Source organism: Clarias gariepinus, chromosome 15 (assembly GCF_024256425.1).
Source record: "Clarias gariepinus isolate MV-2021 ecotype Netherlands chromosome 15, CGAR_prim_01v2, whole genome shotgun sequence".
Taxonomy (NCBI): Eukaryota; Metazoa; Chordata; class Actinopteri; order Siluriformes; family Clariidae; genus Clarias; species Clarias gariepinus.
In genome coordinates, this window is record NC_071114.1 from 12,986,732 (window position 1) to 12,999,719 (window position 12,988).

At 39.4% G+C, this 12,988-nt stretch overlaps 1 protein-coding gene across 3 annotated transcripts in view; it reads right to left on the bottom strand.

The window, feature by feature from the left end:
* Window positions 1-225: 225 nt before the first annotated feature.
* si:ch211-126j24.1 (phosphofurin acidic cluster sorting protein 2) overlaps window positions 226-12,988 on the bottom strand; it is a 74,228-nt gene continuing 61,465 nt past the window's right edge. For 2 of the 3 annotated variants that reach the window (XM_053513312.1, XM_053513314.1), the window contains 7 exons: window positions 11,746-11,778; window positions 7,992-8,034; window positions 7,825-7,867; window positions 6,995-7,136; window positions 6,024-6,247; window positions 4,541-4,654; window positions 226-797 (listed from right to left, as the gene is read on the bottom strand). In XM_053513312.1, coding sequence (XP_053369287.1) covers window positions 682-797; window positions 4,541-4,654; window positions 6,024-6,247; window positions 6,995-7,136; window positions 7,825-7,867; window positions 7,992-8,034; window positions 11,746-11,778 — 715 coding nt within the window. In that variant the 3' untranslated portion in view covers window positions 226-681. The remainder of the gene's footprint in view (window positions 798-4,540; window positions 4,655-6,023; window positions 6,248-6,994; window positions 7,137-7,824; window positions 7,868-7,991; window positions 8,035-11,745; window positions 11,779-12,988) is intronic. The other variant, XM_053513313.1, reaches the window with a different exon arrangement.

Below are 12,988 nucleotides of genomic sequence, written 5' to 3' on the forward strand. Positions count from 1 at the left end.
TTGCTATATATTTGGCGAATACAGATGAGGCTGTGAAACCCTGGAGTATTATTTTAACGGGTGCGAGTCCCTTCTCTCAACTTCAACCTACAATCTTGAAAAGGTGAGCCGGTTAAAACGAATAGGGCTCTTTAAATTTCACAGCAAGGTCTGAATTACTCTGAAGAGCAAACCTGATCCCACCCCATAACCACCCCCCCCTCCACCCCCCCAATCTGTCCCAAAGATCTCCCCTGTTTCCTAGTACAATCACCCTCGCTCCTGCACCACCACCGTCATCACACGCACACCACCATGTACACAGAACAAATACGACCACAGGATTTCATTGAAATAATAAAAACGCTAACCAACAAAGTGCAAAACCAAGCTGCCATTACGTGGTGGCTACAAAATTCTAACCACAATATGTATACAAAAATGGCAGCATATTTATATATATATTTTTACATACAAACCTTCTTTCCTTTTGCTGGTGCAACAGCCAAGAACAGAACAGAACATTAAGAACAACATCCATGTAGTTTGGGACACAGGCTTCAGAGCGTTTCCACAGGAAAGTCCACATTTCAGTTTTTTTTTTTTTTTTTTTTTAAACAGTCTCCCTTTTCTCCCTCGATCGGTGTCTCCCTTGCTTCTTGAGGCGAGCGCCAGAGAAAGTTCCAGAGTGCCGCAGGTTCGTCACAGGGCCTTGGTGTAGCCGAAGATTCCCACGGGGAAGTGCTTTACATGGGTGGGCCACTGTGCGGCCAGCTGGAAAAACTTCACATCGTGCCACTCCACACCATCAATGGAGACTGGTCAAGAGATGAAAGGAAGAAATGTCAATTATAGCAATCAAATCAACTACAGCCATGACTCGTAAAAAAAACTTAGCTGACATCGCTAAGCAACAGAGTTGGCTGCACTGACCCATGACTTCTCGCCAGGGGTCTCTGCTGTAAGGGAAATTTCGCTGCTGAGAAAACGTACAGGTACACACACACACACACACACACTTAAATACCCAATTATACACTCTGGGCAATCTGGAAACACCAATCAGTCTCCAACCAGAGGTAAAAGGCGACTGACCTTAGACATACCTGTACTTTCATACATGTACTTTATCTAAATAGTTTTATTTAAGGATACTTTTACTTTTACTCCACTACATCGTACAATAATTATCTTTACTTCCCACTTCACTGAATTTCTGCTTGGCATCGCTTTATGGAACCACAGTGATCTGGAACATTTAAAGTGGTTATATTGCCACCTAGTGACTATTTTCTGTAATTGAGTGATTTGCCTTCCCCTCAAAAAAAGCTCAATCATGTAGCAGGTGTTTGAAATCAGAAGCGGAGGTGGTTGCAGACAGAGGCAGAACAGTTAGTTTATAGTTTAGAAGCAGAGAAAGAGAGAGACTCACATGCCATGAGTTAAAGGCTACAGTGAGCTAATACATTAGCCTAAAATAAAATATTTTTGAAACGTACATTCATTTAAAGGTGAGTACTTTTTTTCAAGTAGAAATGTAAATGGAGGAATTTTACTTGAGTAATACTTTACCTGGGATATCTCTACTATTACTCAAGTACAGAATTTTTGTAGTTTGTCCGCCTCTGCCTATAACACAGGCTTTGGATGGGGTGTACCCTGAGGAAACCCATCAAGAACAGGGAGAAAATGCAAACTCCATGCACAGACTGGAGACGACATTAAAACTCCCTGTCCTGGACATACAAGGTGACACTTCTAAATGTGACGGCGTTCATTAGAATTGTAAGATTGATTCAATTATATAAGAAACTGATTCCAAACCAAGGTTTAAATAAAATCTGTTGAACTCAGCTTGTTTTTTACCAAGAACCTGAAAAGTCCTTCTTGTGGTAGAAAACTGAATTTGGTCTCCACTGAACTGAATACTGGTGCTAAACTAAATCTTATTGGCTCAGTAGTGAACTGAAATGCATTAATCGCTACTTGTTTACTGTATGGTATCGAATCCAGCGTACCGAAATTGATTCACACCACCGAATACTGTTCTAAAATCCAGATGTAGTATTTTAATATAACCAGCAGATGGCAGAAATTTACTAAAATGACTTTCTCAGCTCTGAGCAATAATTGAGCTCGTGTGTGAAGTCTGGGAATGAAGACGAGAAATTCATTTTTGTTTCCTTTTACAAACACCTATGACAGTAGTCATGAACTTTTCATATATTAAAAACTCTATAATCCCTAATCATTTCCCAAAGCAGCACTGGAAAATACTAAACATCATCTCGTAGGAATCCAGTTACATCCAATATAATATTACTGTTGGTACAAATGATAAACGTGAAACACAAAAGCCAGTACATGTTGAGTTAAAATCACATTATAATAGTGCCATCATCATTATAAATTTATTACAATTCGATAAATGTCTGAATGTCATTTACTCTTGTTATAAGCTCGTCTCACACTCTGGTATAAAGCTGTTAACTCAGATTTATTGACACTGTTCATTGCCAAAAAGGAAAAAAAGAAAAGAATTGCGCCGCTATGATCAGTGTTTAAATCTCCTGGCCTCGCTACACCTCTCTGTTCACACAGTGCAAGTGCCAACTTGTCTGATTTCATGCTTTAGAGTAAGAAAGTAAAAATCAGAGGAGATGAAAGGGAGAACATGTTTCAACCTTTCTTTCAACCTGTCAAAAAATCTTTAACAATAAAGGGACTCAGTCATTTAGGTAGAAGAAGCATTAGTTGATTTCTGTATTAAAAAAAAAATTAAAAAATGCACCAGTAAGGAAAAATGGAGTAACAGGAGCAGCAAGTGTGATGCTCAGTGGGGACATGAAGCAAACAGGATGAATAAAATCATTTACTTATAAAACTCCAAATGATTGAAGGACATGACTGAATGGTGAATGGTGATAGCAGTCACCTTCCGTTCAGGGCTACGAATAAGACGATTTTAAGCAACTGGTCCAAGCAGTTCTTTATACTGCCCAGGTGTGGTACGATGATTCACTTATCAAACTTTAACCAATTTAATAACTATTTAATACGGAAGCCGAGGAAATTGCTGAAGCTTCAGTGGAAGTGATGTCAGTATTAAGGTAAGCTCTTTCCTCTAAAAAACTGACCACTAGAAGTCAAATGAAAAAAAAAAAAAAACAGCTTGGGTCGGTTGAATAGGAGCGTTGCATCATGTTTCATAATTGACTGTTCGCTAATAAACCAGAGACAATTAAATAAAATGAAAACACTAATAAAATGAAACCATTCCCCTTCTTTAAAGTATTATGTGCAGCCCTGGAGCAAGTCCCTGGGTTCACACTTCAGTTAAATAATTTACATAAATACATGTCACTGCCTTAATGACAGGATCTGCTACAGAAGAAGTTTCGAAAAATTAGAGTCACTGAACTTTAGTATTTATTTATTTTTCCAAGGTATTGTACTGTACTTGTTTTTGAAATTACATTGGACTCCCAGTGTGACTGCGGTTCACCAGGCTGTGACTTATCCAAACGCTGACAAATCAGAACCAACCAATGGAACATGACTTCAGATTCAGTAAAACTAAAGGCTTTGTGTAATCCTGTTGTTTCTCCCATGGGCTGTAGTATTTTCCAACTGTTGTTTTTTTCTTTTTTAGTTTCTGAAAGCCTGAACATTCATTTTTATGTGTGTGTGTGTAAGAGAGAGAGAGAGAGAACGTGCATGAGTGATGTGGTTTGTGGGCTGTTCATGGACCGTTCTTGTGCATACTATCCAACTGAATCATCACCTCATGTTATACTTCTACTTCAGTCACAGTGATTACAACAGCTGGGTGTTCGAGTAGACCTACTCTCTATAGTCATGTTTCTGTACCTAATGTTAAAAATGAAGGAAAAAATAACAAACAAAAGATGTTTAAAGTTCTTCATTATTCAAAAACTATGCCCATGTGTGACGATGAACTGGTCTGAAGGTACAACACAGTTGAGAACCCGTAACTGTAAAGGTTAATCTGTACCAAAACAAAATGTTATCATTTATGTTTTTGTTGATGTCACCCCAAATACTGCATTACGTACTATATTACATTAATAGCCGAATATTTTTTTTACACTTATAATTTTAAGTGAAGTAAAAACACTTCGAGCAGAACAGTGGCGTAGTGTTTAGCGCCGTCACCTTGCACCTCCAGGGTTCGGGTTCGAGTCCCACTTCGGGTCTGTGCATGGAGTTTGCATGTTCTCCCCGTGCTTATTGGGTTTCCTCCCACAGACCAAAAACATGCAGATTTTGCATACGTTTAGTAAGCTCAAGAATATCCCATCAATTAATTACAGAAGCCAAAAAAATCATGATTGACCTAATAAAAATCATGTAAAAAAGCAAAGGAAACCCGTGATGGAACAATGGCATCACTACAAAAGTTAGAAAACCATTTCACTGGCTTGTATGCTTATCATCATGCCCTGCGTGAACTAATCAAATCTGCTTATGCATTATTCATGTCGGCTTGGTGTGTGTGTTGTGTGTGTTGTGTGTGCTGTGTGCGTGGACCATTCTTTACCTCTCAGCATGGTGTGTTGGTGTTTGGCCGTGCAGATCAGCCTACTAATACCATCGATCACCTGGCTCTTGGAGTCCACGTCTTTTTCCTTCGGCTTCTTACTGAGGAAAATCACTACGGACAGAGAGACACACAAAATGCTCACTGGGGTCTGCTGTGCCAGCTCCAAAATATCACAGGAAGAAATCACGAGCACAATAATGCACCATCTGCACTTTCGTCAGACACTGCATGAGAAAAATGGACATGTAATATAAAGCTGTGGACACAATTACGAGGCAGCGGACGATAGAAAATAGAAAACGCTAAATAATAGGATCTGTTGGATCAAAGGCTAGTTTAATGTCATTTAATCATCAATATTGTTACAGTAAACCACACGTGCAGTGATTCATATGATAATTACAGCGAGAACTATTTCAAAGCAAAATATTGGCAATATATACTGCCTTGTTCCAGAAACAAAACAAAAAACACACACTCTTATATTTAGTTGGACTCAATTTTGAATACACTGCATTTGGTTTCGACAAAACTTCACAGCATTTATTACCCTATAGAGAGTTGTATTCATTCTGGGCTAAAGTCATGCTACTGAACCGCTCTATAAAGACTTCTCCAGCACATCCCAGAGATTTTCACTGCGGTTACTTTGTGGTGGCAAAACCATTCCAGACAATGTTTTCTCATGACCCCAGAACCACTCTTTGAAAAAATTTGAGCCCAATGAACCTTGGCACTGCCATCCTGGAGTACGCCTGTGGTATCTGTGCCTGCGGTAGGGGAAAGAAAATACCCTGGTCATTCAGGACATCGAGGTAGTCAGCTGATTTTATTTTCTACTGCTGGCCTCAAAATTTGCCTTAAAAAAGCTGACTGTGCTTATAAATAGTGATTTAGGTCCTGTAAAAATGATTAATAAAGAAAAATATATAGATACAAAACTTTGCGAGCTGTAGATCCCATGCAAAAAAAAAATCTGGCAACCTTGGAAGCTTGAACTATATGCAGGTCATTTTCATAGTTTGAATAAATCCTAGAGAAAGTTGATGTAAGCGTTTGTTTAACCTATCTCTGAATACGTTGAACTTTCTGCAAGTAAATACTGATAGGACTTTTGTACTTTGGGTGTTGCTGCTATCTTAAACTCTAAACATGGCTCGAGATTAAAAAAAGTTTGTTTTCTGACAAATCCCACTTCATGCTCTATGATCTCCTGGAAACTGTTCGAATCACCATAGCAACCGATTAAAAAATTCCAACGGGTAAAACAGGTCGGGTTTGTATCCCTCGTCTAATTCATGGGATTATGGTAACCATGACAACGCTCGCTTTACACATAATTATCATGTTTCCTTGTGCAGCTTGGTTTTCCACAGGCTTTAGGAGTGCACTGTAACTTAGTGCTTGAAAAAGCTAATGTGGGAAGCTTTGCATGATGGTTAGTAGTGTGTGCGTGTGTGTGTGTGTGTGGAGGGGTCACCTTTCTTATTCTTCTCTTTCATTACGACGGTCATGGCCATGCCGTGTGGTGGAGTGAGCTCTCCTCCACTGGGGATGCGTGAAACTTGCAGGGAGCGGAAGTTGCTCTTCAGCGTGTTCTTCATCCCCACGTCTCTTTTCTCACCGTCCTTCTTCTTGTCTGCACCCTGACACGTCCAGTAATCCACCTGCAGTCCCATCACCTCTCCACCCGAGCCTGGAGAACTACACACACACACACACACACACACACACACACACACACACAAGCTCAAGTCTTAAATCTTTAATCAGTCTTATTTACAGTATATGGCATTTAGAAGGTTTTTTTATTTACTGAATCACTGTAATTTATATTATGTGCAAGATCTGCAAATTTTAATCCAGTAAGAATAACATCTGCAGTTATAATAAATTAAAAAAGCAATCAATTTGGAGTTTTCAAGCCTTGATATCTTGAAATCATGCCTTATATTAATAAATGTGATTTAAATATATAATCAAACCTTCTATATGCAATAATCTCTTTTAACTGGATATTGATATTGAAATATGTATGCTAATTAAATTTACTGATCTAATCTGAGGTGCTGTTAGTTGTTTATTTTTGAGGCTGGTAACTCTAAATGAACTTCTCCTCTACAGCAGAAGTGGGTTTTGCGCTTGCTTTCCTGGGTTTCATCATGGTGCTTGATGGGTTTTGCAAATGCACTTGACAATACTGTTCTTGCAAGAACTATTACAGAACAGCTGACCTTCATGTCTTAAAATAACAACTGACTCTTGTTGTTGTTACTTAATTTCCTAATGCCATACGTGTTATTTCATAGTTTTGAAATCTCCAGTATTGTTCTAGAATGCAGGAAATAAATCACACAACAAAAGAACACTGAATTCGAAGGTGTCCAAACTTTTGACTGTGCAGGTGAGAGAATAAAGATAAAAAAAAGAAAAGAAGTGTGGGTGATGTACCCTGCTCCAGACAGACTGGCTGAGACAGACGGAGAGGAGGGAGGAGTGCAGGTCATGTCTTTGCCGTACGGCGTCCCCGTCTGGGCTGGAGGTGAAGACAGCATGTTCATACTGCCCATCACATTGGCATCATCAGAATCCACTACAGATATTGCACACACACACACACACACACACACATTAAATTACCTTATTCATGGGGAAATGGACTGCAAGTATTAGACCAGTGGCTATCTACTACATACAAATGGCTGCATAGGTTTTCCTTCTTTTTTTGGGAAGATTTTCCCCCGATTTTCTCCCTAATTTAGGGCTGCGTAACACACTCGGAGGACAGTGCTATCCGCTCCTTCTACTTGCGTGAGCTCACAGATGCCCCTGATTGGCCGTAGAGCCGTGATTAATGTGGGAGCACCAAGTACCTCTCATCCCTCCCCTCTGAGAGAGCTCGGCCAATCAGCTCTCTCTAGACCTCCGGCTGCGAGAGGTTACAGCATCACACGGGAATCGAACTACGGATGATAGGGCGAGCACTTTACCACTGGCTGCATAGGTTTTCTAATGCACCATTTATAAAAATGCTAAATCTGTGATTGCATATCCCATACTTTATTTATTGGATTACTTATTTGATACATACTACTGGTTACCATTAAATTAATTGTTAATCGACATAAAGAGCATATCACAAAAGAGCATTAGCCAATAAAGCAACAAAAAGGCCAAGGGTATGATACTACCATCACCCGACTTCACTGTGGGGAAGAAATTCTGTAATTTATTATACAGTAAGTGCACTTATCATGGTTTGTACATGCAGACGCTCCTACCTGATGTGGATAAGTTGTGCTCAACAATTCCTACTTTCACCAACTGTAAAAAGACAAGCAAAAATAAATACAGTTTCTTTCGTCTTCAACAGAAAAACCTCTTTGAAAATATTCAATTAGCAATAGTTCTAGTAAACAAAATAAATCAATCATCTGTGCACTCTTACCCCGATGAACGGCACGAACTTCTGGCACGAGTCCTCATCGGGGCTGTGTGATGAAACAGTGAGGAAATATAAGAACAATGCAGAACAAACACGGTCTAAACGTTACAGACTCAGTGAGTGGCTGGGTGAATGTGCACTCGGGTGTCCAGGTGTGAGGGAGTGGGTTCATGTCAAGGCTGGCTGAGTGACAAAGGCATGGCACCACCTCCTGGTGGCAGTGTGCTGTGAGGAAGCGGCGGGGGTCATGCCATGAAGTCATGAGTGGATGCTGGGATAGCTGCTTACAACCTCCACCAGTCAGGTGCAGTGTAAGGCGGTGGACAGCACTGTGTGTTCATTTCGCTAACCACGTACTCCAATACTCTCTTTAAAATGCTCTTCACGGACACTATTGTCGAGTTCTCTCCACTTATGCTCAAAGTCATTGATCTAACTGAGTGTTTATAAAGCTAGTTGTTAAGTGATCACCGAATTATCATGTTTAGATTCTGACAACTCGGCTAGTTTTCTTTATATTATTTAGCTTATCATTGTTGGTTAAAAACAATTTGGTAAAAGAGGTTTCGAAAGTTCTATTGACAGTACTATTCATGCATTTGCGTCTATGATCAGTTCGTGCCGCAACCATCAACGTGAGAGTACAAATATGCCACCGAGTCCGCCCAGAAAATGTGGATGATTCACGCTGCTGAGATCTTTTGCAGAAATGCTTTTCTGTTGCGCCACTCAGTCGTCCTTGGACATACTGTGACTGATCTGTCAGTTGACCCAAAACATTTTTTTTTTTTTGTATTTTGCCTTTTTCTTATCATCTGGGAGATTATTAGTTCAAATCCCAGATGTGCAATGCTGTTGAAAAAACAATCATCACAAAATGGGGAAAAAAACTATTAAAGGTGGTTGAAATATTAAGGTTTTGTGTTTTCTCAACTTAAGCTTATTGCAAAAGTAGCTAAGGTTGGCATCGTGTTTCTCTCCTGTCTTTCATATTTGCACTCATAATAAAAAACTGTTTTGTTTTTGGAATTATTGCACTTATTATTGTAATGCTACAAATGTTTGAAAACTTTATAACCGTAAAAAATTGTCGTTACATTAACATCTACTTACAGAAAGCGTCACTGTCTCAATGATTATTTTTGGAGATCTTTTTGTTAGTTTCTTAGCTTTTATCTATTATTATTCGTTTAAGTAATTATTTATAAGCTAGGAAGAACATCCTTTATATGCGTCGCTGTGGAATTTTTTACTACAAAAATAAAAATGTGTTAAAATAAAAGCATTAATATAGCAGTAATCCAACAGTGCAGTGATGTAAAGTAAGTAAACTACTTTCAGCCTGTATGATTTAAAAGAAGTGATGATACTGATCCCGGTTAGGAAATATACCTAATGTGTGAATGTGATTTTTGCGCTTATCATAATGATTTTCTATATGCAAGACATCATACTGTGTTTGCTGGCTAGCACCTGTACGTTTCTGATAGGAGAGAAGAAAAAGTTCCATGTCTGTGACACTAATGACAAAAGTGGAACACTAAAGTATTGGAACACAGGGTTAATGCTACATAGTCCCCTCTGACCACCTCAGATTTTAAAGAATGGCCTTTTGCTAATTAAGCTCATGAAGCTGATGTCTGAACCCAGAATGAAAATGAAGCGACTATATTAAATGGACTACAGTATAGTGGTGAAAAAAGACTAATTAATTTTTCTTTGCTATAGTGGTGTCAATGTTGATTAGTCCCAAGAGTTTTGTGCCCTGAGACAGAGCGATCATACTGGTGTCTGGTGACTGTTATTACGACAACGTTCGCATGTCTAAAAGCCTTAACTAAGTATGTGTGTGTGTGTGTGTGTGTGTGTTTGGAGGATGTGACGCTCCTGTGACATTCAATCTCCATGATGAAGCACCTGGCAGAAGTCCAGATTTGAATGGGGAAAGTCACCCTTCTGCTGTTTTCCCCTTTTTTATTCTCTTCATAAATCAATGTTACTCTCGTTCTCCCTCGCTTTTTATAATACGAGTTTTAATATCCCACACTCTCTGTCCTCCACTGTTTCACTTTCTGATATCCCCTGCTCTTTTTATTCTTTTTTTTTATGAGCGCTGATAATTGGCTGTGTGACCTTTCTTCTTATGTGTGTGTCCTTCCCCTGGGGACATACAGACCTGTCCAGACTAGTCATACAACCCTGAGCCTCGCATGTGTGTGTCTGTGTCTATTTGTGATCTTCCTGGTTTTATTTCATATTTTTATCTTTTTCTTGGAGATTCCTTTCTAACCGTATCCTTCCACCTTACAGCAATAATGCAGCATTTTTCAGCTTAATCTCTATCTACTGCCTCGGTAATGCGTGATTATTTTAGACAAGATGTTTTACTGAGAAAGGACTAGAAAGTCTGGTTACACAAAACTCATTGATAATGGACGTTCACCCGCAGTTATCGGAGCACTCATACTGTTTGTATTTTGATAATTCATTTATTCTTACCTATACGTTACACTTTCTCACATGGCTAGGTTATTCTAAGACCCCTTATTGTTAGTGTTACACTTGTGGTTTCGAGTTTGCATCATATAGTCGCATCTTCCCCAAAAAAATAGCCAAAAACTGCTCGTAGACTTCCATTGTTAATTAAGTGAGTTTTGAGTGAACGGGCTTCCTTTTTTTTCACATATATATCACATGCATTTAAATTTATGCCATTTTATAGATGCCTTTATCCAAAGCAACCTACATGTCCTACAGATACCAGAAATCTGGGGTCATCAACTGGCAGTATTACATAGAAAAAACTGCAAAGGGCTACAAAAGGTGTATGAAAATGACTGTAATTCAGCAATTTTATACATGAACCGGTGGCACGGTGGTGTAAGGGTTAGCACTGTCGCCTTGCACCTCTAAGGTCCAGGTTCGATTCTTGGCCGGGCTTGATTCCCGTCTCTGTGTGCATGGAGTTTTCATGTTCTCCCCGTGCTTGGTGGGTTTCTCCGGGTACTCCGGTTTCCTCCCACAGTCCAAAGACATGTAAATTAAGCTAACTGGGGTTCCCAAATTGCACATAGTGTGTCAATGAGTGTGTGTGCCCTGCAATGGATTGGCACCATGTCCAGGGTGTACCCTGCCTCCTGCGATAGGCTCCAGGTCCCCGCGACCCTGAATACAGGATAAAGCGGTATAGACGATGAGTGAGTAAGTGAGTATACATGAACCTGTTTGATTTCTATAGTAAATCTTTATGCGGCCAATCACAGGCATGTAAGTCGTTTAGCCTAAGGCAGCTGCACCACACACGCTAATGCACGGCAACAAAATGCAGCACGAATGAACAAAGCAAAACAGATGGTTGTGGCGCTTGTCAAAACTGGTAACGCGAAGCGGCACTATGAAACAAGACGTAACCACTTTACCACCATTGTGGTGACTGTTTATGATCAAGCATTAAATAGTAGCTGTTGGCGCTTTTCAATCATGTTAGTGGCCTGTCCAGAGCTTTGTAAACAAGGAATTTATGTAACAAAACTTTGAATACAGATAGAGATTAAGATGAAAAATACAGAAGTATTTCTTTAACTACTGATAAAGTTCATTAAACCACTTCAGTGCACTTATTCAAACTGACCAGACCAGAAGTAAAAAAGACAAACAGACAAGACATTAAAATTAGCGGTGTGACACTTTGAGTATGAGTGGGTTAGACAAAACAAGGGCAAACTGTGAACGTCAACCCACACACACGATCATGTACCTGATGTAAAAATCAAAATACAAACTTCTTTTCCTTGAGTGCCAACAAAAGAAACAAGGGAAAGAAACCCAAAGCACAAGAGTATTACAAAAGTGTTTGTTCTGGGCTGTTAATGCAAAAATAAAGCACATAAATATAAAAATAAAGCAGGCTGAAATCAAAGAACAGAATCATGACATTAAAAGGATTCGATGCACTGATGAAATCCTTTTAAAAGAACTCAGTTGTGATTGGAATTTTTCATATGTTAATCCTGAACATGAATATCATGGCAATGTTGGGATTTCTTTGAACTGTACTTTTAATGGTGCAGAATGATTGTACTAGCGAATAATTGAATTTATTTGGGGGTTTTCTGATATCAACACGGTCAGAATTATACATACCATACAGGGTCAAAGACATACAGTACATACGTACACATACACAGTTTATGTGTTCGGTAGTGCTAAAAGTTCTGCCCTTCCTGATAGTTGACTATATCGGCTATCTTCTTTGTGCCAACATAAACCAGGTTTCCTTAAAAGCAATCGCTAGACTGACCGACACACAGTACAATGAGAAAGTCCAAGGAGGTCAGTGCAGATCTGAGAAAGAGGATGGTACTGTAGGCTCCTGGAGCCATTTCTCAACAACTGCAGATTCCAATTTCAGTTTTAACCATTTTAAATTAGTATATGTACAGTAACAGGGTGTATGGAGGTGTAGCCACAATCCCCAGGTCTGGAAGACGACCCAAGATTTTACCCTCAGCAGTGAGAAAATTGAGGAACCACCAAGGCACAAACCTGCCATAACCTGGAAGCTGCGGCGGCACCAGTGTCACTGTCTGCACTCAAGTGAGCTTTACATCACCACTGGGGTGAAAGAAAGAAGCTGTAAAAAAAAATGGAACACCTTCAAACTTGACTAATGTTTGCAGCTGACCATATGGACAAAGAAAAAACCTTTTCGGATATTATTAGGAGAGAACTGTTTGGAGGAGTAAAGGTAAAGCATTCTACAAGAAGAACTAGTTTTCATACTTTGAGGCTGTTTTCCTCCCAGTGGAACCGGTGCATTTCACAAACTGAATGGAACTATCAAGAAAGAGGTTCTTCAATGTAATCAGCTAAACATTTGAGAGATCAAAGCCTGTTAAATAATGAACAAAGCAGGCTTAATTCCATGCTTTAAGCTTTTGGAGCCTCATCTCTATCATAAATATGTGGACGAGGCTTAAAAGTTAGGTTTGTGCCAAGAA